This window comes from Falco naumanni, chromosome 3, assembly GCF_017639655.2.
Source record: "Falco naumanni isolate bFalNau1 chromosome 3, bFalNau1.pat, whole genome shotgun sequence".
Taxonomy (NCBI): Eukaryota; Metazoa; Chordata; class Aves; order Falconiformes; family Falconidae; genus Falco; species Falco naumanni.
The window spans coordinates 74,379,038-74,405,100 of record NC_054056.1 but is presented as its reverse complement, the minus strand read 5'-3'; the positions used below and the strand labels follow the sequence as shown (position 1 = coordinate 74,405,100).

General features: G+C 40.7%; 1 protein-coding gene across 5 annotated transcripts in view; it reads right to left on the bottom strand.

The window, feature by feature from the left end:
• LYN (LYN proto-oncogene, Src family tyrosine kinase) overlaps positions 1-26,063 on the bottom strand; it is a 53,260-nt gene that overhangs the window by 3,399 nt on the left and 23,798 nt on the right. For all 5 annotated transcript variants that reach the window (XM_040586293.1, XM_040586290.1, XM_040586292.1 and 2 more), the window contains exons 6-12: positions 25,860-25,963; positions 24,199-24,348; positions 22,810-22,962; positions 15,063-15,245; positions 14,058-14,134; positions 5,006-5,159; positions 3,355-3,486 (exon numbers count right to left, since the gene is read on the bottom strand). In XM_040586293.1, the coding sequence (XP_040442227.1) occupies positions 3,355-3,486; positions 5,006-5,159; positions 14,058-14,134; positions 15,063-15,245; positions 22,810-22,962; positions 24,199-24,348; positions 25,860-25,963 (953 nt within the window). The remainder of the gene's footprint in view (positions 1-3,354; positions 3,487-5,005; positions 5,160-14,057; positions 14,135-15,062; positions 15,246-22,809; positions 22,963-24,198; positions 24,349-25,859; positions 25,964-26,063) is intronic.

The following is a 26,063-nucleotide window of genomic DNA, read 5'->3' as shown; positions in this document are numbered from 1 at the left end:
CACAGAATAGGGAATTACTGCTATATAAAGACAAAATAAATAGAGGAAGAAAGTCAGTAAAGCATTTTACAGATAACAGTGATCTGACTGCTTGAGCTTAAAGAAATGGATTGTATGTAAAGTACGTACTAAAATAGTTATACTTTGCAAACTCTTAGTTAACTGTGTGTTGCTACATGAGGACTGCAGCTACTGGGCTTTTGTGAGGAATGGGGCTGATTCTGTGGGTTTAAATGTTTTTACAGGATTCTGGTCAGATCTACTGTCTGTAGGACTGATTTTTACATTCTGAATGCCTAGGACAAAGCCTGTGCTTCAGCTACCCTGCAGGAAAACCATTTAAGTAAGTTTGTGAGACAAAAAATGAAAATACTTTTATCAGTATTACATAGTAAATACATCGTGAACATACTTGCATATGTTTGGGGTTTTACTCAAAACAAGAAGGCTTACCTGTCTACCCCACAGTCCAAACAGTATTCTCAAAATAGCTACTGGTTTAACTTTCCCTTTTTTTTCCTCTTTTTTACTTTTTTTTTTGTTGTTGTTGTGGCTAATTACCTAGCTCATCAAAACTACATCCTAATCAGTAAAATAAATATATCCCGCACTTACACCCTCTTAAATTCTGGCAAAGGGCATTAGCGCTAAAGATTTGATACATGTCTGTTAATTCGTGCTGTGGTACCTGTTAAGCTTCACAGATAAAGACTTACTTCTTTATGTTAGAGCCTGAGAAATTATGTGAACACAGGGGTGTGGAGGAAGAATCCCACTGTACAGAAAGCAGCATATCTTGTGAAAAGCAGTGGACATAACTGGAATGCAAGTATACATGTTGCCAGTATTTGGCATACTAGATAATCACCTGGAAATTAGTTTTAACAACCAATTCAACTTATTTTCCCAGAGAATCAGATACTTGTTTCATATTTCAGAAGTAGTTCCTGAAACTATGGTCCCACTAATTGAGTTTCTCAGGAAGAGAAACAGCTGTTGGAATTTAAGAACAAAGATCACAAAAGCTCCAAGTTTCTTGGCTGGAAATGCTTCCTACCAAGTTGCCTGCCTAGATTTTCTTCATAGGTATTAACTACTTGCCAGTTTCAACTCAAACTGTTTCATAAGTAGCTTTATGCTGAATATTCTCTAATTGCTGGAGCTGGTTAATAATTGAAAATAATATTTTGAAGTATTGCCATTAGAACTGAAAAACCAATTCACTGTTTCTCTCCAGTGGCTGCTGGTTACAGCCTATCACCAGGTTACTCTTGCCATGCCGGGGTAATTTGCCCAAATCTGTCACCTCTCTATATGTAAAGTAAATTGCTCACCCATTTATTTTGCTGTCCTTCTGATTCTTCAGTATCAACCTTCAGTCTAACAGGCTATTTCAGTTTGTACCTCTATTTAAAATAGACATATATCCCTCTTCCAGTTTAATGCAAGCAATGCCTGCAAATTATTGGAATCTTCAGTATGCAGTCAAGAGGCCTCTGCTTCTAATTGCTGGTTGACTAATGAATCCAACGTGTATGGCCTATTTATGGTGCTCATAAAATGCTCCCATATTTAGAAAAACATATTGCCCAGACTTCCCCTAGAAGAGGTATTTTCCCACAGTAGCACATCAGTACTGTGTCTGCTGTACAGATTGATTTTGTTCTTGAAATAAAAATACGGTATGTTTTATGGAGGTAAAGAGAAAGCAGACTTAGCTGCAGAATTAAGTATCGGATTGGGGTTTGTATTTCTGTAGTGCTGGTTTCCAGGTGAGCTTGTAGGTTCGTTCAGGGAAGGACATTTTTCAAGGCATCCAGAAATAGCCTTGTGAGCCCAGCTCAGCGTAGGCAACTGTCTGGATACGTAGGCATGTGCTAGTGGGGAAAAAATAGTACTCCGACTGTGGGAAGAACCATGCATTGGTTGGCTGCATGTAATGTCCATCTGATCCTTCCTGGGGACATCAGCAGTGTTAGGAATAGCTTTGGGAGGACCTGCTAGTCAGTCACATATTTTATAGCCCTTACCTAAAAACCAACCCAGAGCATATGTTTAAACGCTTAGCTGTGCAAGCAGCCCTATCACCTCTTGAAGTTTAAGGGGGCTACTCTTGAGCTTAAGTGCTTTTCTGGACTGGAGCCTTACCGAGCAATGAGAATGTCTGGTTTGGCTTTACCTCTTATATGGAAAGTCGGTATGTTCTTCTGTAACGCAGTGCAAAGTTGGCTGCCGTCATCCCTCCCCTGCTGTCCCAGCCTCAGGGGAGCTCTGGTCTCCCTGTGCCCTGTACTGTCATTTCAGGGACTTGGGTCTGCCCCTTTGCCATCTCTGGCAGTTCAGGACGCAGAATTCCAGCTGCTTGTGAAGTGGTGGTGAAAATGTTTTCACTGTTTAAACAGCAAGAGCTGCTGCACTGGAAGTACTGGGAAAGCTTTCCTTGGATGAAATACCTTCTCTCCCTTTACTGCCTATAAACTGCAGGATCTTAAGGGTTCTTCTCAGAAGTTACTCCTTCTATGAGATGTAAGTAAATGTACTTTTCCCCATTTGCCCGCAAGATAAGACAATTTAGGTCAACTTTCTATGACCTCAGTAAGCTTAAATGAATGCAGTCTGCTGCCCGGAGTTACCAGCTACACCTGAGATGTGGCGATTTTGTGTGCATAAAAATACCCTTCATACATGCTGTCTCAGTGTGCTGGAAACATTAATATGTATTTTGTTTAACAGAAAGAAAAATGAAACATGAAGCATATAACCATTTCACAGCTACCTAATGCAACCATAATTGATGTAGTCCTCTGTGGTCTTGCACCTGAACCACATGGAACAAAAAAATGTAAATATTCCTAGCAGTACATCGACACTGCTTTAGGTTCTGCTTTTATATTTGTTTAGATTAGCTAACACTGACAAATTATTACAGCCTATTTGCTTGTGAAAACACGCTTTCTTAGTACTTTCACTTATTACAATACTAAAAACCCCAGCAGCTTACACAGCACCATTAGAACCTGTAAGCACTGCATCCTCACTATGGGACTGTGCTTCTGACCATAAAGCTGGGATCTGTGACAACGCAGCATTTGCTGCAGTTGTAACACCTTTTAAATATAAAAAAATGACTGTGTTCACGGTGCCATTATTCTGTTTGCTAAAATTGACCCCAGAGAGGCATGTGGTTTACACATATGGTGACTATGACTTTTAAAAGCAGTAACATTACCTACAAGACATTTTCCAAATCACTGCTGTTGCTACTGTCAGATGCCAGCTCTTTCCCTGCATATTTTCTGTGCTTTTTAATGCCAAAGTATAAATACAGAGTGACAGTATAAACACACGCCATACCTGGATAAGGAATCTTTCCATATGTAACGATTTCATACAGAAGAATCCCAAACGACCACACGTCAGATTTAATAGTGAAAGATCCATAGTTAATTGCCTCTGGTGCTGTCCATTTAATAGGGAATTTTGCACCTAAAAAATCCCCCAAACAGTACAGTCTCAATTAGTCAAAGGCAAATTTAAGCACTCAATGTCGTCACTGATAGGTCTTAGATGACTTGCCTATGACACCCCTACGTTAGCAGTTACCAGCATCTCCTTCTGTCCAAGAGTTATCAGCATTTCTGCATTTCACATTCACCCTTACATACAAAAGCAGTAGCAAGTCATACCTTAAAATACTGTCTTTCATGTCTAATTAACTGATTTTAAAAAAACCACACATAAAAGCAAACTCCTTCCAGTTACATAAGAAAAGTTCAAACAGTCTTTGTTGGGCAATATTACATTAGCTCTTCAGACAACGAAGAGTAATACAAATGATTCTCTCCATGCACTTTTTAGCCTGCTCTATCATTCTGGCACAAAATATCAGGTAAGCTATGAAACTTTTCTGAATGGCAGAAAACACATCAAGAAAACTCAGCATAAAGAATTTGTAACCTGAAAGATTAATTTAAACAATATACAATGTCTAGAGCTAGCTAAAACCCACAGATATGGGTTCTGTACCTCTGAAAAGTGCTTAATCAGCCCCTTCCCTCTGATCTATTGCATACTGTTAGTGGCTGCTGAATAGCTTGTCTTCCTTTAATCACAACTGTAGTGCATTGTTCTTTTTCTTCCTCGTACCTCAGTTCTTCCCTTCTCATCCTACATTACCACAGTTTCCATCCAGGCTGTGTGAAAATATGAGGTAGTGTCTTTAAAACGAGGGGGAAAGCCAGCCAGCAAACCAGCTCTGCAAAGTTACTCTAATGCAATCTGTGCATGGGAGCATAAACAAAAAATTTTCACTACAACAAACTGACTACGCACTTCTTGAAAGGATCCTTGACAACATTAGCAAAACACACAGAGCAAACCCCAGGCAAATATCTTTAACAGTATCATTTCCCCTCTTGACAGTCCTGGCCCTGCTGCGATGTTGCCTCCCATCCGTGTGCTGAACAGGGATGTGACCCAGTCTCCCAGTGTCCCTACCCGTAGCAGCAATGCCACTGAACATGCAAATCAGTGTGCTGCAGCTCCTAAAGCAGCTTCAAAAGATAAATTGTTCTGCTAAAGGTTTTCTTGTTACCAGCAACTACACCTGCTAGGGTGTCTTCCTTTCCCTAAGTGCAAGGAGGTGCATATGGCACTTAAGGATGTGAAGAGAAAATAAGATCATATTTTCTTGACATTTAATTCAGCGGGTTGGAAGCTGTGGCGGTGCAATTAATTCGTTTAATTTAGAAAAAATGGTGTGCAGTTAAGTACGCTTCAGTTTTCTTTGTTCTTCAAATGTATTTAAAATAAACTTTCCCAAAAGCCTGGGGAGCACAGAAAGGGTTATTTGTTTCCTTATTCTTTTTCAAAGTTGTTTGCATTAGAATGCTGCCTCTAGGAAGCTGTTAAGGCATTTGCTGTCTGTGGTGACCATATTATTGTTAGATACAGCCTCAGTGCCTCCCAGGGGCTGAAGTTCTAAAGACAAAATAAGAATACGTACCTTCCCTTGCTGTATATTCGTTGTCTTCGATGACTCTCGCTAATCCAAAATCAGCAATTTTGCACATCAGTAAGTCTGAAACCAGAACATTTGCTGCTCTCAAATCTCGATGGATATAATTTTTTCTTTCTATGTATGCCATTCCTTCTGCAATCTGCAACCAAAACAACAATTTTGATATTTCAACACCACACATCATCATCAGCACGTCAGACCTCTGTTCTTTCAAGGCATCAGGAAAGCTGCACTCGTTTATCCATTACCAGTATCTTTGGAGCATTTTTTAGATTGAGTCAAGGAAAGGGTGATTGCCATGGAAAACCTATGTGTAGATCCAGTCCTGCAAAACTTTACAGTAGCAACTTCAAAAGAATTGTCTGGGTGAGTAACAGCTGGCAGGATTAGAGACGTGGATTAGAGACATTTCCTGAAACAATTAGAATGTTCCTAAGATTTCTACTAAAATAATCTCTTGTCCAAATTATTCATCAGTTTATTTCCTAAATACTAAGAAAATCGAAAGAATTAAGTTAAACAAGATACAGATGTTCTCTTAAAGACTGATGAAGCAACAGTGCAGACAGTTAAAAAACCCCAGCTTTCTATTTACCCAGTACAGGCCTGGGCAGTAAGGCCTGTAATTAATTCGTAAGATAGGGGAAAAAAACCTTTACTTTCTTCTACAGTAACATGTACCTGCTCATACATGAGGAGTGTTTGGCAACAGCCAGCTCTCAGATACTATCGTAAGTAAATTTCATTTCTATTCCAGCAGCCCAACTTAATTTCCCAGTGCTTGGGAGCTGTCAGTTTTCCTCCTCCTTGTGACACTCTGGTGATGGGTCATTCCCAGGCAAGGCGCACGGTCCAGCCTGTGCCGCAGGTACCTCTCCAGGACACGTGTGGGTGGCTGGCAGAGCCCTTGCTCTCAGCCACAGGTTTTGGGCATGCACAAGCTCTCAGATTTGCTAAAGAAGCAGCACTAGGGGTCCTTCTCCAGTGCCAGTCCCCAGCACACTCATACTTGGGCTCTTTCCTCCCCACCTCAGGAGAAGGCAAGTGCACGGATCCCTTCTCAGTGCCAGAGGAGCTCCTTTCAGCTCTGCAAGTAAAGCAGGCAGGAGCACCTGACCAAGTTTTAAGAAAACATTAACATAACTTCTGCTTATCCATTTTTAAAAAGTCCCCGCACACGCTGTCACCACTTACAACACAAAACCACACGGTCTTTGTTCCTCTTTTTTGGTTTAGGCAATGGAAAAATAGAGCTGCTTGCCCACCCACTGCAAACCTCTTCTTACAAACCAATACCTTCTTCAGAGCAGAGCATTACGGTGCCCTCGTACAACGCGGGGGGTACTCACACTAAACCAGAAAGAAACTCCGATGATGAAGAGAATAAAGAACACCTGCATTTCATATTTTCTAGAAGAAAGATGTTTTATAATGAAGGAAGCAGCTACAGTGAATACTTGCCGCAGAGAGCCTTACTAGGGACTCACAGATGAAAGAGAAGAGCAGTATTTGATGCAGAGCCTGCTCTGCCTCTCTCTCCTCCCCATGCCCAGCTTGGGTTTGGGGAGGAATGAGAGACGAAAGAGAAGGTTTTGCTGTAAGATCGGTGCTGAGGTTGGACCGTCCCTCTTGGCAGATATGACCAACACGCAGACAGGTCCACTAGAGTCACCTAAAATACATCAACCACCACAAAGGAATCAACTCTCTTCCTACTTCCCTGTGCACAGATTTAATGTTTGGGAAAACTGCCGGCTGGGGAATGAATAACCACTTCACAAAAAGAGACATTTGTGACAGCAATACTTAAGTGTCCAAGCCCAACCAAGCAAAGCCGTTGGAAAGCCTTTTTAATTTCCTCTTATTTGTGCCAGACTCACTGAAGTCATCAGCTGATTAGTCACAAATGAAGAATGTAACATCAAATAATCCATTATGTTCTCAGCAAATACAGACTGCATTTCAGTGAAATTCCAGGACAATGGTTTTGACTGCATTGTATCAGAGAAATTCAAAGAAGCCACATATGTGCAAGCACTTGGGCATGCAAAAAATTCCCAAGGAGGAAAAGAATGGGCAAGGATTTTGAATGAGAGATGGAGAGGAAACACAGCAACTGGGCAACTGAATTCACATATCTGGTCATGTCAAACCTTTGCTTGTGGTTAAAAAAATAAAATAAAATAAAAAGAGGATTTTTTGATCAAGGGAATGCATGCCAGAGCCCATGTGATAACTCTTTATGATAACTGTTGGGTTTTCATTACCGAATGATATGGTAGAGAAATTCATGGGAACAGAAGAAAATTAAAGCTTTTTTCCTGCTCTTTTAATGATAACTGGTACTTGTCAAGACTGTTCTGCTGCATGTAGCTGCTACTCAGGAGCAGGATGGGACAGTTAACTGGGGCTTCTGGAATACATTTTGTGGTCTTTAAGAGAGGATTCTGCCCACAATGCACAAGCGTTACTACCAGGAAGGGAGCTGTTTCCCCTGCGCCTTTAATGAACTACTGACACACTTACAGAAATACCCAAGTTAAATCCTTTTAAAAACAAGCAACCAACAAATCTCTAAATACTAGGAACTATGCACCAAGGGTAACAATGGAAGAAAGGCCTTCTGGAAGAAATAAATTACTCCACAAGGCAGCCTCCATACTGTAAAGCTTCAGCTAAAAGTCACGCAATAAATGAATGACTCGGAGCCGCAGTTCTGCGTGCAGCTGTCACCCATGTTTCTCCTCTTTCTACCTGTGAAACAGGGGAATTACTTAACTTTCCGTAACACTTGTTGGTCATTTCACAAATAGGTATAAACCTCTTTCAAAATCCTGAAAGAAAATGGTAACAGAAGTATGGAGCAAAGAGTGTTGCTTTCAAAACACGCGTTTCCTACTTTCTCACCTATTTTTTGTAGCTTCTGAAGGTGTTCGAAGAGAGCAGAAAAAGCAGCTGAGGACTTTGAAGCAGGGAGGGGAGAACCTAATAAACCAGCATTTCAGAAGAGGACACTGTTCTGTCACAGAAGAGCTACACCTGAAAAGCAAAAGCAGTCACAACCCACAGCTTTCCTTGGTGAAATATCACAGCTGATGTTAAGCAGCACTTAGAGGAACGAGCAGTCCTGTGCTGTTCTTTTTTTCAGAAGGTGAAACTCAGCTTTGTTTTAGTGGGTTTCTGGTGTTTGGTTGTTGTTTTAGTGGTTTGTTTTTTTTGTGTTGGGTTTTTTTTTCCCTACAAGACCAGACAACTGGATTCCTTCATAGCTCTGTTTTTCTACTCAAAGACATGTTTGCTTTCCACTTCCATTCCAACGTCAGTGACCCATTTTTGCAAAAGTTATTTCAAACCAGCCGTGTTTTGCACATAATTTGCAATGCTGTTTCTTCATGCAGAGAGGGGGGTTATGGCAACAGGTGTAATGGATTCTGCTGGTGCATTTCTAAGCTGTATGTAAAATGTGGAATGCTTTTTAGAGGCCAGATAGGTTTGCTTAAGGTCAACCTGATAGGATGTTTTTACATCATGCTGAGAACCTGTTGCATCACATTAGAAGGAAAAATAAATGCCAGGGATCATGAAACAGAGTGGAATGAAGATAAAAGGGAATGAAAGAATGGCAAAATATGAAGGTTTTTTTTAAACCAGGAAAGCAAGTTTTAACAGCCTGGAGGGCTGACAAGTGTAACCTGATGGGAAAGAAGTCTCAGGAACAGCTACCCCATCAAAAAATGTATAAGCACAAGGGTAAATCACACTTACCACGAAGATAATGTCTGATGAGAAAAATTTGGCCATATCGTACATGGTCAGAAACACCATAAAGTCAAATTACAAAATACTAAAAAATACCCCAATATGACAAAAATCAGAGGAGCCCACCCACAAAAAGTGCTACAAATAGTAAGTGTAAGTAGGGGTGCATCAGTAACAGGACAAGACAAAGGAGAACATTCACATTAAACAGGTGGAGAAGACTACATACAAATGCTACAGAGAAGTTTTTAAATGCCTGTCTTTGCTTCAGCTTCCACTGAAAGGGCCAGGGATGCACAAGTGGTTAACATGAATGACAAAACTGTAAGAACACAGGATGGAAAAGGGAAGAACTGGGTTAGGACAGTTTAAGTGGATATGAGTTGTTACTGAAAACTGTCAGTAAATCCAAACTCACACATCCTCACTCACCTGCAAAGCAGCAAGCAAAATGGGGAAAAAAATACAAGTGATGAATCGGTATTTAAAACTGAACATAGTTTTTATCTGGTTGCAAATGAAGTCAACTGGGAAAAAAACCCAAAAGAGCATGACCTATAATTTCCAAAATTTGAAGAAGCAACTTGGCTAAGAACCTCTCCAACCCTCCCCTGCCTTATTTTAAACCAAAGTAATGTAGAAATGATTACTTAGAGATTGTTCAGGTACACTTTTAAAAATTTCCCTTTATGTTGTCAGATGCGGCTTTTACTCTTTTCAGGATTCATACTATGAACTACACATGAAACCGCAGGCAGTGGAAGGCAGGGACCTGTGAGTGATGGCAGGTACCTGTGAGTGGCACAGAGTACCTCTGATACAGGCACCTCTGTCACAGCTGCCTGCGAGACCAGCGAGGCTGAACCGCTGCATCCACTGCCTGCGGGCCATGCCAGGGCTGGGGTGCCTCCGAGAGTCCAGCTGTGAACAGGACATCCCAGCCACGTCCCTTGTCCTTGGCTCGGCAGGTGTGGGACACTGGCCTCAGAGCTGCTCTCAGCTGCCCACCTGGGCTGCTCAGGCCCACCGCTCGGTGGGATGCTTCTGCCAAAGCAGGTAAAGCGATAGAAAAAACAGACTGGAAATGAGTGCAAAGCACGTAGGGTGGGAGGGAGCATCCTGCTGGTGAATTTTAGGCAGAGGAAATCATGGAGCATAACCTGAGGTTCACACTACCTTAAACTCGATAATTCTCAGTTCCTAGGGAAAAGCTTCACTAACAACAGGCTGAAGTTTTGAAAGGTTTGAAGCAGACACGTGTTACTGATCTAGACAGGTCTGTCTTTGGACTGGCATTAACCAAAACCAGGTTCCTTTCATAAAGTCCAGACACATCATAAAATAAAATACACTTCCTGATCACAGAACTTTCAAAAAGAAAGTTTATCTTCTTGACTCTCTGTCTATGAAGAGGGTATAGGCCCTTTGTATTTGGCAACTGAAAACTGTTCCAAAATAATCACATTTTAATCTTCAAGTGATATATCAGAGTAATACCAATTTTCAGTTTGCAACAGTGCTTATCTTAAAGGTGAAGTCAGGAAAGGTTACAAAAACATTTTTCCTCTTGCTCCAGTCAAGCAGCTATGTAGTCAAAGCAGATCCGCAGGATAAAAAAAGGATTATTAAAGTAACGTAGATAATTATACTCCAGAACATTAGACAGTATCATTAAAAATGAAAGAAACCTAGAAAGAAATATGGTGAAACTGCAGTGGAAATCTCTGAATGCCAAATAGGGGTTAAAATTTATTCTAATTTAGGACTTTTCCCTCTCCCCTTAAAAGAGAGGGGAGAGAGGGATTAAAACACTGCACCAAAAATCTCTATTAATTTTATTGTAAGTTTAGTATTATTCTAATGGAATGGTAGCCTTAGAAGTCACAAAGAAGAGTTGCCAGTGAGGTGGTAGATCATAGATGAATTAATGAAAGTACCAGCACTGCATGTGAATGAAGACAGACTCTTTTTATGACAAAGCTTTGACCAGTTTGAAAGTTATGATGTGAGTACGTTCAGTAACAACTGATATCATTTGCCTCACCACAGCCACCACACATGTGTGTGCTACATGATAGATAACAGATTTGTATCAAAAGCAGGAACAGGCAAAAGGTTCACCAGATTTGTGTCGTACTTTTTCAGCAGATCTCATCAAACTGAAACAAGTACGATTATAAGAACTTTGAAAATAAGAATCAGGAGCTTTTTGGGTAAATTACCTCTGGGGCAAGACAAAAACCAACTAGTAAAATGCAGAGTTTGCCAGTCACTTTAGTGCTGAAGGAGCTAGGCTGCTGCCTGTAGATGACCAAGGGGAATATGGGCAGTGCCCCTGCCGACTGTCTTGGCCTGCTGCATCAGCAAGACTTGGAGGTATAGCTCATGGACAAAGCAATGGAATTTGCCTTCCCTGAGCTGGGAACCAATGATTAATAGCACCTTCGGGTTCCCTGAACCCACTGACTGCAGAGCCCCAGGAAGGGGAACTGCTGGGCAGCTGTGTCAGCTGATGCCTGCTGGCTGCACAGCAGTTGCAAGCCCAGCCAGCGAGGTTGCCATGCTGCGGACCCATGCACCAGCAGCCGTCACACAGGCAGGGAAGCAGGCTCAGGTTTTGCTTTCTCTGTATTCCTGGCTGTTTCTGGCATGTCCGACATACTGACAATTCTGCTGACTTCTATGAGAGATGCCACAGCTCTCCTCTTGCCTGAAGCAGGTAGTACGTGCTTGAAGATACGTTTGCAAAACTCAACTTCCTTTAAAACAAAATATGTCTGATCTTATTTAAGTAGTTCACCATGAGCTTCCTTCTATGTTTGTTTTTGGTTTTGTTTTTTTTTTAACGTGTTCTGAAACATAGCTCTCCAAATTTCTTTCCCCTTAGGCTGTACAGAGAGGTTAACATCACTGCTGTAAGAATAAATTAGTGTTCTATTTGTACAAACCAGATTCAAACCAAAAGTAATAGACACATTTTGTTCTCTTCTTTATATACAGCCTACATTCTGGAAAAGTGTGACCCACAGGTCTGCGGTGGAATTACCATTACCTTAGCGGTAGGCCAACAGAGTTTGTACATATTTTTGTCTGTCTTTTGTCCTAAAGACCCATCAATTAACATTCAGACTGTCAAGAATCAGAGAAGACCAGTAGAGCATCTGCGATGGTCAGAGGGAAATCTCTGGTCTGAGAACCACAGGCAGCCTGCAAGTGTATTCCACAGACTCCTGTTATTACCCAGTGGCATTAAGGGCTCTTTACAAACGTGCTCAAAAAAACTACAAATGCTTTCCGTAAGAAAAATCCCAGCATCTCTGTTGCAAAGTTTGGTTTGGGCTGCAGCTAGAAATCCTCAGAGAGGCCTTTCTGAACATCCCTTTCAGATCACCCTGCAACCCAGTGCATGGCTCGCTCTCAGGAGTTTCTGTCGATAGCCTACATCGTAAGTGGAGAGAGTGACTTCTCATATCACCTGTGCTGCACAAGGTCTCTGAGGTCAAGTGCAGGAACTGGCTCTGAGAGGCTGCTGTCAGGTCAGGGTGACAAAGTGACGTCCATTTCAAGTGACCCCACCTTCAAAGCTCTGTAAATGACAGTCACTGACCCCTGTCATCTTGGAAGTGATTTACCCAAGTTGTACACAGTTCCAAGTTGACCTCTAGTTCATTAAGCTTTTTAAGCCTTAAATTTCTGAAAACACGGTATTCATTTAAAATGAACACAACATACCTAACTCCAATAAAAAGCTCTGCTGTAAAACCTCATGTGCTTTCCCCTCTACATCCTGCATCTCCTTTCATATCACTCCTCACAGATGTTCTTCTTTCCCTTTAATTTTACACACTAACTTCAAAGCTACATTTTTTTTCCTGTCCACTGTTATGCAACCCTCCAGACACTGACCTGGGATCCCGCAGGTTTTCCACATCTACAGTGCTTTTGCCCCACTAAATTTTTAAGGACAAGTTACCCAAACAGTTCAGAAAACTTAGAAAGCCCTATAGCTACACTGAACTCACAATTATAGCAAAACCAGCTCCTGCATTGAATCTGTTAAATAAAAATCTGTATTTGATATATTGAACAACTACATAACAATATGTGATATATAATATACCATAGAATAGAAAAGTTCCAGTTGGAAAGGAGTCTCCCAATCATCTAGTCCAACTGCTTGACCACCTAAGGCCACTTTCACCAGAAGTTAAAGCATCACCCAAATGCCTTTTAAACACTTGACAGGTTTGGGGCATTGACCACCTCTCTAGGAAGCCTGTTCTGGTGTTTGACCACCTTCTCAGTAAAGAAATGTTTCCTAGTATTTAATCTTATATTTATTTATATAGCAATAATTATACAAAACAGTCATATAATATTCTTATAGTGAATTTTTGGTATAAATCCCTAATGTTTTATTAAGTCTTTTTAAAGTTTTCTCATCTTTCCTCATGAATTGTAACAAGTTACTGTAATAGGGTATAACAGTCTGTAAACTCTAATGCATAATAAAAACCCTAAAAGGTTGGTGAAACAATAACCTACCAGCAATGCCTTCATTAAGCACAATTCTTACTCTATTTTCTTATATGTCTCCCTGGACATCTAATGCTGGCAACTGTCCGAGGCCAAACACTGGGCTCGGCACCTTTGATCCTGGCTTTGACACACAAATCACTCTGGAGTCTCTCTCTACAGATTTCATTTATGACACGGGATAACTTGCGTATTTTGAAACAGCCACCTTGGTTCATAAATCAGGTACCAGTACCTGAAACATCATTTAATTAGATTTCATTTGTTTCACAGTAATTTACACACAGACTCTGAAACCAACAATAGTCCCTTGAGGTTAACAGCAGTTTGACCAGTTGACCCAACTTAAAAAGTAAAAGTGAGACATTTATTAACACTGAAGGAATCTCATAAGCACGAACTCACAAGCTTGCACTTACACTTTCAACTCACAGCCACTTGAATTGAATGCTTTCCACAAAGGAAAGCAGCTGCATACCACTGCCATCTAAGTAGGGTACCACTGCCACCTAAACAGGTCACCAGCAGTACCTAAGACTTAAGCTTAACTTTATATATTCCCTTTGAAACCTTTTTTATCTATTCCCTCCTTTTAAGTAGCCTTATTTACTCAGAACAAAACTTACTTGAAAATTAGATTCTTTTATAATGCAAAAAAATTAAGATAAAGTTGCCCGGCATGAGTTTCAGACTCAGAGAGAAATAAACCCCATTAATTTTGAATGTATTTCTTAAAATTTACCTGAGCAGAGAAGTCAATAAGCTTTGGAAGCAACAATTTAGTTCCTTCATCACTCTTCAGAAAATCCAGCAAACTTCCTGTTACAAGAGAGAAAAATTAAGTCAGTGGAGCTTATTACCAAAATAAAGGTCATGCCAGGTTCCCAGTTTTCTGGATCACAAAAGTTTACAGTGAAATGTTTTGATGTATTTTCAAGTTGACTACAGTAAGGCAGTCTCTTTTAATCTACATGATTTACCAACAGTAACATCCAAGACATTATGTCAGGCATCCAGGTTTTGCCATTTTCCTGGACGTAGGAAACTCCCATCAGACCATACCTTATTTCAGTGGTGCTGAGTTTGATAAGTACCCTAGTCTACAGACTATCAGGAAAGCTGTCTAGAAGAATCACACATATCAGTTCTTTCCAAGTCACAAAGAATAAGTAGCTCAACACTTGTGAAGTTACCAGCAGAATTGCTTGAAAACAGAACAAAACAAGAAAAGCTACCACACAAGACAACCTGAGAAGGAAACACCACTTATTTTGTGTAGTAACGCTCTAATAAAAGGTTGTCCTTTTCTAGTACTGCAGCCATCCTTGCAGGACCACTCATTGTTCACTTTATTACACAGATTTTTATCAATTCAAGGGCCACATCAAGGCAATTTCTAAGATTTGTTTTAAATGCCTTGCTATGACACCAGACAAAAAAAGTTATGTTGGTAGCCCAAAGGAACCAGACCTGTTTTGGACATTATGCTCTTGCATCTGAAACAATTAAAAAATGCTACATTTAAGAAAACTGTAAAAATAGTTTCTTCCACAAATGCAGCAATGAGCCATAGAAGTAAAGCCCCAGCCCTCCTCTAGGACAGCTGCATTCAGAGCACTCAGAAAAATAATGCTAAAATCCCAAGTTTTCATTTTTTTATTCCTTCCTTTTTAAAGAAAAGGGACTAATTGAGGAGAAGCAGAAGAGTTTACTAAAATGTGTCTTGCAGATCCAATGTTGTTCTCACCTTTTGCCATAAATTCTGTTATAATATAAATAGGCTCTTCTTTGGTCACTACAGCATAAAGCCTAACAAGCTTGTCATGCTGAAGTGTTTTCATGAGGTTGGCTTCCTCCAGGAATGCTTGCACAGACATCGTTCCAGGCTTCAGAGTCTTCACAGCCACTTTTGTGCTATTGTGATAGTAACCTAAAAGGAGGGAATACGATCAGTGCACTTGAAGTTACTCTGCGCTGCCCAGCACCCCGACTAATAAGAATTTGTAAAGCAGGTGAGGTTAGATTCCAGTAATAGCCAAGAGCCTGAGAGCAAATGCCAGATGTATCACAAATATTTATGCTAGAATTCCTTTTTATTTTGCAACTGATAAAACATTGCAGTGAAAAATAATCCATTCCCTCTTTTCAGTAATCAGGTATCTGAAAAAAAAAATAAAAATGAACCAAGCAAATTGTCTTACTTCATGCTAAGCTTTCATTTACAAGTTGCCCATAAAATATTCAGTCAAGAAATGTTTTAATGAATGTCCTCTTATATTGTCCCAGAATTTAATAGGCTCCATGGATAGTTTGCAAGATTCTGGAGCATCTTTAAATCCCATGATTATAGCCATTTTATGCATGCCAGCCTGATGCTTATAACCTTCTCTGTAACCCTCAGCACTCAAAACAGGGCATTGCGGGAAAGTGCAATCACACAAGCGTTCTCATGACCAACAAAGATATGCTGCCAGGACTGCAATCCTGCAGTGTTCAGCACAAGATTTAAAACATGATTAACTTCTTATCACATAGCCCATGCCAAGAGTGGAGGAGACTGTGGCTGTTTCATTTCTCTGTTTATCAAACCTTCTAACGTAATATTCTAATTATATAAAAAGCAACTATCAGTAAAGAGAAAAGCAGTGAATTATTTTCTGATTTAATGTTTTCCAAACATTAAATAAATGTTGAAATATCATTAAAGAGTAGCAAGCACTGATCCTAAAGTTTATCTTGTGAAGTCATTTAAATTGAAAAATAAAAGAAATAGAAGAGAGAGAGAGAGTAAGATTGAGGAATACAACTGCATCTTTTGTCCCCCACCATACCCATTTCAACATCACGAAAATATTTCTCGGAAGAGGTAAAACTTTCATGACTCAATGAAATAGACTCATTTCCTTATTCAGCAACAATCCAGCCAGTATTGCCACAATGGCTACACTTCTAAATGGGAGTCCACAATTTCCTTACGCTATTTATCATCTGTCCTGGTTTCAGCTGGGATAGGGTTAATTTTCTTCTTAGCTAGTACAATGGTGTGTTTTGGCTCTGATGTGAGAACAATGTTGATAACGCACAGATGGTTTTTAGTTGTTGCTGGGTGATGTTTATACTAAGTCAAGGACTTGTCGGTTCCTTGGGCCCTGCCAGCCAGAGGGCTGGAGGGGCACGGGAAACTGGGAGGGGACACAGCCAGGACAGGTGACCCGAACTAGCCAAAGAGGTATTCCATACCATATGATGTCATGCGGAATATATAAGCTGGAGGAAGAAGGAGGAAGGTGGGGACATTTGGCATTATGGCATCTGTCTTCCCAAGTAACCGTTATGCGTGATGGAGCCCTGCTTCCCTGGGGATGGCCAAACACCTGCCTGCCCGTGGGAAGCGGTGAATGAATTCCTTGCTTTGCTTTGCTTGCATGCGCTGCTTTTGCTTTACCTATTAAATTGTTCTTATCTCAACCCTTGAGTTTTACATTCCTTTCCAATCCTCCTCCCCATCCCACTGGGTGAGGGGGAGTGAGTGAGCAGCTGCGTGGGGCTTGGGTGCCAGCCAGGGTTAAACCATGACATCATCCTAACATAAGAAAACAGTGGCAAAGCAAGGAACTAATTTCCAGATCTTAAGTGATTGCTCTAACCACTACATCTTCTATCACCTTTTTAAAAGAAGAATCATCACCTGAGAAAGGCCACTACATCTATGACAAAATATTCACCTGCGTGATTATTAAATCTATTTTTCCAAACATGATCATGTCGAAGCATAACAAAGACCTAGTAATAAGAAATGACAACTACAGGTCAAATCTGCTCTTAAAGCTCAGGTATACAATTTCTATCTACCAGAAAACCAGATGTTAAATATATTTCTGCTTATGAAGCAGAAAGCATATTTGTATTTTTTCTACTATTCCACCCCACACCCTAAAGCACAGCATGAGTTCCACTCCCAATTTGTTGAACACTCTATTGAACACACCAATTAATATCATTATTTCTGTGAAGTAATTGCGACCAACAAACTTCACATTAAATATGTAACAGTATTTCACATTCACTAAAGAGATCCACCAAACTAGGGTTCTACTTACAGAAAGTTTACTTTACTACAATACTTCAGTGACACTGAGGTGTTCTGCCAGAGGAAAGCCTACTCTGACCCTCTGGTGGTAACACACACAAAGCAAATTAGGTGATGAGAGCTCTAGAGATAACTGATACTGATGTCTCCCATGATCACTTATTTCATCAGGTATTGGGAGGGATGGGACACCAACACACTGAGGAAAGGTGGTTGTGAACTCTATGAGCACACACAATGGCACCTGTAAGAAAAAAGACCTTTGACAGTTTGGCAAAACTGCTGTTTGTCACCTCTTTTGCCAACTCATTAGCAGCAAAACCAGCATTAGCTTGATTCGGACTGAGCACCACATCAAATCTGGAGCAAGCAGCATCTTTTTAAAGCTTAACAAAGTCCTAGTCCTCATGCCAGGTCACTTGCCATTACTGTGAGAACCTCTGTGGTAGTTTCCATAAAGATCATCTGCTTTACAAGCACAGTCTTACTGTACAGGTAAGAAACTCCAGGCTTTGTGCAGGCGGACAGAAAACTGGTGACCTCAAAGCGTTTCAGCAACAGCAGATTTAAGGTTCAATCTACGTCACAGAAGGATTCGAGTGATGGACGGGGAGCTATGGGAAGGGGTAGCTACAGCACTGCATCACTCCCACTTCCTACAGTACCTGGGGCTCTGAACCCTTCGCTAAGGTCTGCCACGGCTGAACCGAACCTGGCTCTGTGTGTAAACCCAGCATTGGCTGAGTCACTGTATTCCTTGCTGTATGATATGAATGAACATACGGTCAGTTTGCTACCTAAACACAAATTCAGAAAGATAGATAAGCAATGAAATTCTTGCTTACACCCAGAACATCTAACATAAAATTCAGATTCTTCACAGCTAGAATCCATTTCTGATACTGGCAAGTTTTATTGATTCATTTTAGATGTCTTTTATTTTACTAGCAGTACCTCTACGGTGTGATTTACTCTGATTTTTCCATCAGCTGCATAAGAAAATACACCTCCAAAATGCATATTACTTATATTCTAATTTGGAGGTTACTGAATGAGAGAATCTTTTACACCTGAGATGCCAGCAAGATGTGCCTCATTAATAAAATACACCATAATGGCTCCGTTTGGCGTGTTAACTTTTCTCTTAGCCCTGCTTGAGAATTCTCTTCATGGATTATTAATACCACAGAGCATTATGGTTCACATCATATCAGTGCACACTAGGAACAAAAATGCATAAAACATAGACCCTGCTCTTGCAGTGCTATTCTGGTTCATCGCATCACTCAAGAAGCTGCCCAGATGCACTGAACTCCATGGTCAAAAACCTTTCCTACCACAGCAGGCAGCAAGTCTCTCTGCAGTTTAGATTTCTGTTAAAAATGAGACGTGATGCAAGCAATAGTACGCAAGTCTGACAAATGCTATGATCATTTACGCAGAGAGCCATGTTGTTCTCTACATGTCAGAATAGAATCCTCCAAAAACTGTTAGTGTTTCAGGTATTCACTTTGGAGTTGATTACAGTTATTTTGACAGAGCAGTATCTTGGACATCCAGGTTGCCCCCAGAATCTTGTCCGGGCTTAATCGGGCCAAGCTGTGATAGGAATTCATAACAGACAATAATAAGGTTGAGCCTAATGTATCTGACCAGATCTCCAGGACTAAAGACGAGCAACATTGTGAACAAGCCTCCAAGATGCAGCTTTCTCCTTCCTCTGCTTTTGCAGTAATTCTCTGCAAAGTTGTACTGGGAACAACTTGTTTGAGCTACGGAGGTATGGCACTATAGAAGCCAGACAATGTGTCAGGCTGTTACGACTGCAGGAGGTACTGGGGAAGAGACTGAGGAACAGCAGCTTCTCTGCATCCTATTTCATGTGAGCACATCACTCCCCCTTCACTAACTACAGCCATCACTCAGCTGAGGAACAGAGGAATGCAACAGTAGTTCCATCTCTAGCTCATCTCCACACAGCCCACCCACTAAACGTGAAAGCAGAAAGCCCAGGCTGCAGCCTTCCAACCACTGCAGCGGTGGAGGGCATCGCATGGGAACACAACTCTGCCATGCTGTTTCCATCTATCGTGTCAGCACAGCTGATGCCCAGCACACACATATACACTAACTTGATAGCCTAAAACCAGAAAGTCTTTATAAAACATATCAAAATACACAGAGCTGTAATGAAGAAAGAAATTAAATGCACATGCAGTGACAGACAGAAATGGAGAATTGATGGTCCTTTACAGCAAGTTTTCTCTGTGTGAAAAAAAACCTCTTCAGAGTTGGAGTAGATTCTCCTGCCCACTTCGTAAGTGACAGATTCCCTGCACAGGTCACACAGGAGCACAGCCGAGTGCTTGGGATATATGGGTCTGCTATATATTCATATAACTCCCTCCAGAATGTGCAAGAGGAAGATGTCAGCTTGGAAGCCCAAAGAGTACTTATGGAAAAAGTAAAATAAATAGTCTACAAAAGATACGGTGGCATATCTTCCCATTGCAGTAACAGCATTATCTCCATCTTCCTACATATCACAGAATCACAGAACTAGTTGAGTTGGAAAGGTGTCTGGTCCAACCTCGCTGACCAAGCAAAGTCACCTAGAGCTGGTTGTCCAGAACTGCGTCCAGTTGTTTTTTTAATACCTCCAAGGATGGAGACTCCACAACTTCTCTGGGCAACCTGTGCCTGTGCTTGGTCACTCACACAGTGAAAAAGTGTTTCCTGATGTTCAAAGGGAACATCCTGTGTTTCAGTTTGTCCCCGTTGCCTCTGGTTCTGTCACTGGGCACCACTGAGAAGAACCTGACTCCGTCCTCTGTGCACCCTCCCTTCATTTAGATACATTGATGAGATCCCCCATGAGCCTTCTCCTCTCCAGGCTGAATGGTCCATGCTCTTTCAGCTTTTCCTCATAGGAGAGATGCTTCAGCCCCTTAACTATCCTTGTGGCTCTTTACTGGGCTCTCTCCAGTAGCTCTGCATCTCTCTTTACTGGGTACCCTAGTTCCCCTGATTGGGATGTTCTTCCCTCTGAAACCACAATTCTAAGTACCCTTTATCAAGAAGAAATTTATTTAGTATTAAATCATGGAACAGTATTTCTCTCTAATTCACTCTATGGCTGACAAATAATTTTGCTCTATATGAGGAGAGAACACAACAACTAGCTCTTTCATCAGGAATAGCGTAACAACTAGTAACAACTAGGTTACTCCTCAGTACCTCCCCCTAACTCCTGATGCCCCTGCTCGACCATTAAAATACAGAGTGTTTGCTGACACCCTGCACTGCACTGCTGACCTAATGTGTCTTTTCCAGCTTGAACTTCTTTGGTACTAAGATTAACCATGCTCCTGATTCGAGAGGATCTGCGCCATGCAAATCAGCTTCTCTTGCTTCAGAAAGGAAGCAGAGAAGAGGAAACACAGCAATTGCTTTCACAGAACATTAATTTTTCTCACAGTGCAGCAATTCAGATGCAGGGGTTAGGCCCAATTTAGATGTTAAAATAACGACACAAAGGGGAAACATCTTGAACCAGAAACACCCTTTTAAAGTTTTATGCCTTTGTGTGCGTATGTGCAGAAGTAGTTGCTTCCCAAAACTATCTACATTTTCAAGCAGGTGATTACCTTCTGCCACAAAGTCTTCCACAGTGTTTCAGTGTCAGTTAAACATTTCTTGAGCTGGTATATATAGACAGAGAAAATTGCACAATGGCTGACACTTGTCTTAATTAGTATTTAAGTTGTCACTCACATGTATCATAGCTAGAGGGTTTCTGAAGCTTTTTCTTATGAAGGCGGATGAAAGGCCGAGTTTGCCTATATTATGTTATAGAGATGTGTTGCTTGCTTTATTTATGCGATTTCTATCCAAAGACTGCATGTATGGTTGATTTGGAGCTTTCTGATTGACACCGTAGTTGTGTGTGGAATTTGCCACTCAAACAGCATCACTCTGTGTTTTACTTTTCTAAATGTGAGCATCTCTTCAAAGCAATGACATTCCCGCCAGACTGCCGCAGTCCTGTGGGTTATCAGAGCCCCTTCATAGCTCTGTGTCTTCTAAAGCTTTCAGGTGCACTTTTAACTTGCTCAGAAATGTCCTGACTATAGAATCTTGCTTAATAATGATAATGATGATGATAATGATGATGATAATGATAATAATGGTCACCTGATCTATTATTATTATAACTGTAACATTTAAATATAACATCCAAGGGAGATTCAGGAAAGGTTTAAGAGAATGATTTGGCCTGAAAAAACACCCTAATGAAGACTTTGGGAGGAAGGTACAGTTTATCTCAAGTAAGATGAAAACAGGTAACAAGTGTGTAAGTAATGAATAGTACATAGAACATGCAATATGGAACCCAAAAGGATACTCAGATGCCCGAATAGGCAGCGTTTCAGAAGCAAGAAGATCAAATAATTTTTACAGAATATGATTAGATACTGGTCATAGCCCCTTGCCACAGGAAGTCACTGAGTCTAAGAAAATATTGGTTTTAAGCAAACAAAGCTAATTATGGTTATAATAATTTACGGTATCATTTTTTGCCAAGTATATATTAACATTTACAACTTGTAAGTCTTAGGATACTTTCATTATTGGGGACTTGTATGATAATTCAAGGTAGGGGGTGATCAGTCTCTAATCTTCTCACTACATAGGTCACCTGCTTTCTGAGCAGCAAGCTGGCAGACTGCTATCTTGGATAAAGCGTCCCCTTTTTTCACCCAGTACAGCAGTCCCATGTATCACATTGCAGCATCTTCTTTACCAAGAGACAATGAAAACTCTGTACATAATCACTAAAATGCACAATTTCTTTTTATTTCATGTTCTTTACTACTTTCTGATTTGAAACAAAATTCTGAGAGGCCCACTGATTTTGAGAATCAGGAGTCACATCTTACTATAACCTTCTACCTCCCCCGCAAAGCACAACCAAAATCTACCCTGTTGTCTGACCTTCTAAATTACAGTGCTTACTCACTTTTTTCCTTTAAAAGACACCAAAGGATTTGTTCCACTTCTCCATTGAGTATCTTTCCTCTCAAAAACCCTCTCGCCTCACAGGAAGGTATATTCTGGGCCTAATATTGTGGATGCCCCATCCCTGGAAGTGTTCAAGGCCAGGCTGGATGGGGCTTGGAGCAACCTGGTCTAGTGGAAGGTGCCCCTGCCATGGCAGGGGGGTTGGAACTGGGTGATCTTTAAGGTCCCTTCCAACCCAAACCATGCTGTGATTCTGTGATTCCATGGTTTTGCTGTTTCACAAGTATATTGGAGCAAGGTTCGTAACCACTCTTTCTGAATGACTCTGCTATGACACTTCTTTCAGCAGATTTAAATACTCATTTCAAAGGAATAAACTTACCCATCCAGACTTCTCCAAACTGACCAGCTCCAAGTTTCTTCACTAATTTAATCGATTCCCTTGGAATTTCCCATGCATCTTTATCCCATGGTTTCTGAGGCTTGGGACTAATACAAGCTTTTTCCAACTTTCTGCATAAGCCATCTGATTGTTCTGGTTTTCAAAGGAAAAACAAAATATCAAAATTGTTACACTTATGTGCCTCTCCACTTGAGACAAATATTATTTCATTGCAGGTGTGCCCTAACCAGTTCAAAATAATGTTCAGACTAAATAGATGCTTTGATGAAAATGTAACCTTTCTGGTGCTTTCACATAACTAAATGCCTCTGAACTGAAATTTGGTATTCAGGGGCAAATTTAATGAAGAAGTGCCATATGCATCTGGTTACCATCAGATTATTAAGGGGGTTTAGTACAATTTGTACCAAATAAATGCAGTACAAGATCTGATCACTGACAGTATGTTGATGAAGATGCATACACACTGGAGTCAGGCTTGGGACCTGTGTTCTGAATTTGTCATTAAATTTTCTTGCAGCATGGTTTCAGACACATGTGCATGCACGCATAAGTAGGTCACCATTATTTTTTCTCTAGACACTGACCAGCTACAACTTTAATACAAATATCAAATAATTCTCAGGTTTTCCAGCTGTGCCAAAGAATTACCACATATGTCTAACAACTCAGAGTAATCTCATGGCCAAGTTCTCAGTGTGACTTTGAAAAGTCACTATATGATTTTCTATCCTACATTTTTCTTCTTTGTCTTCCCAATGTCAAGACTAAAAAATTCATAATTTAGAGCTACCCACCAGGAGGTTATGCAGGATGAAAAGTCAATTCTGTAGCAAAAACATTTGTAAAACCTTGTCCCTTACCCCTCCCCTCCCCCTCTTCTGTTTTTATAATAAATATATGTACATTCTGTGTGGGTACAATTTTATTTCTTTGAAGTCAACGGGCTTTTACTTCCTTCAAGATGCCATTAACAATACATGAATGTGGAATTGTTTTTATTTTTCCTATACAATTATTTATTTATTTAACACCAGATACAGGAAGACATTCAAAAGTCTATAGGTATTTCCGCTAACTGTGAATACAAATTTACTTTCAAATACAGAATTAATTTATTTACAGTGCAGGCAATTCTTACTATAGCTTCCCATCAGCGTAACTTTGATGAAGTGTCTTTAAAACTATTCTTTATTTCAAAATGGTATGCCACTGAGCAAGCAGCATTAGGTCTGATTATGATAACAACATTACTTGGGTTCCAACCAGTTTTACTTTATCTTTGATAACACGCATACCTGGGTTATTAAAAAAAAAGATAGATACTGACGCATTCTATTAAGTAAACCACTAACTGATTCAACTTACTTTGGTAATGTTTGATCATATCATTGATGGTGGGAAAAGTTATTCTTGGAGAGATGTAAAATCCTCCATTGTCTAGACTCCTAATTTTGTAGTGCTTAATAACATCGCCATGTTGTGGATCGTAGTCTCTTATGGAGAGAGAATAGCTGCCTGTGGATAAAGAAAGAATGATCATTAACAGATAGCAAAAGTCTACAGTGTCCACCACATACACAGCTGAGCCTAACAAAATCACCTTTTTATCTGTTTTTTTTTTACTCCCTTATTTCCTCAAAAAGCGTTTCGCAATCAACAGGAGGAAGTTAGCCAACAGCCAGTCCTGAACCGGTCACCAAAATGCTTACAATCACATTTTCTTTTTCAGTTTTATTCAACAAACTCAGGAGTTCCATAATCCAGGCAGCTCCATATCCAATGGCCACTTCTGCAGAAAGTGCCCCCAGCTCGAGTGGAACCGGCTGGGAAAGCAAGGGCAGGGCTCTCACACACCTCCGGCAGACGCTGAAATTTGGAGATCAGCGTTTTGGAAAAAAAAAAAACCATGGTGGACGTGGCGGGCCAGCCAGCAAAAGGATAGTTTGGAGATGGCTTGAGACATACAGGAGGGAGAGCAGACCTGTCAGTCCTAAGGAAGCCTAACCTCAGCTGGGATTTCAGATGGGGCAGCACAGCATCTACCCTTAACTACAGGGCTCTTTGTTTCTTCTACTCATACGATACTTGTCGTCCATTTTCAAAGGATAAGAAACCACCTCACCCTGTCTCTCTCCCCACACACAGATCCAGTGACAGAAGGGGACAGAAAAAAAATGTTTTGGGGGCACTTTGCCTTGCTTTCAGCAGACTACATTGAATTTCAGAGTCTTATTCCGAGAACTTCATTTAGGAGTCTTATCTGAGAGCACAGAAATAATGATATGGGCCCATTACAGAGTGCTACCCGATCAAGAATCTGTTAGGGCCGGAAAAGCCACCCCATGGAGAGAACAGACATGATCCTCTGAAGGGATACATGCATCTTCTTCCGGAGGATCCAGTGCTAGAGTATCCAGCCAGGCTGCCGTCAGAGTCCAGATGCTGGGGCAGAACCTGAGATTCTCTTCTCAAAGTTCCAGCTGAAGAGCCTGGAAACTTCCCTAAGCTTTTCAGTACCAAGAGCTCTGTCTACAGCACAAACCTCAAGCAAAAAGCTTTTTGCCAAAAAAATCACACTGTAGTGCAGAAGTGTAAACACTCATTATGCAATAACAAAACTTTAAAACTTGTAGCAAGGATACAGACCCAATAACAGAAGACTATAAAATGCAGCATCTACTATTTACAGTGAAAAGTGTTCTGCAGTAAAGGAATCACAAATGTTAGGAGGAGAAAAGACCTCTCACTTCCTTCATTCCTGCTTCTTGTCAGTATAATCACATACACACACACACACACACACTTTTTTTCTTTTATTTCTATCTCAGCTTTGGGTGTTAACCTGTAACTCTCTTCTCTCCTTTTCCTGGTAATTTTCTGATCCTTCTCATTCCTACAGAACTGCAGAAAATTCACACAATAGGACACACTGGAACTACTCCACACCCAGTGCCACCTGATGCCAATTTTGGTGAAGACAGACTTCAACTATTATTAATCCCAAAGTAACCCACCTCAAAGCTTACCTTTTAATGTTTCACTTTCTCTGATAAGGAAAGCTCCAGGACTATTTCCAGGAGCCAGGAGCTGTCTTTCCGCATCTTTTCGGGTTATGTCTTTGAAGAACCACCTGAAAAATATTTCAAAGAGTCAGAACTATTTCTCTCCCCCAACCACAAAGGATACACCACCAGGGTGAAGAAGTAGTTTGCTAGAGCCTAGGAGAACTT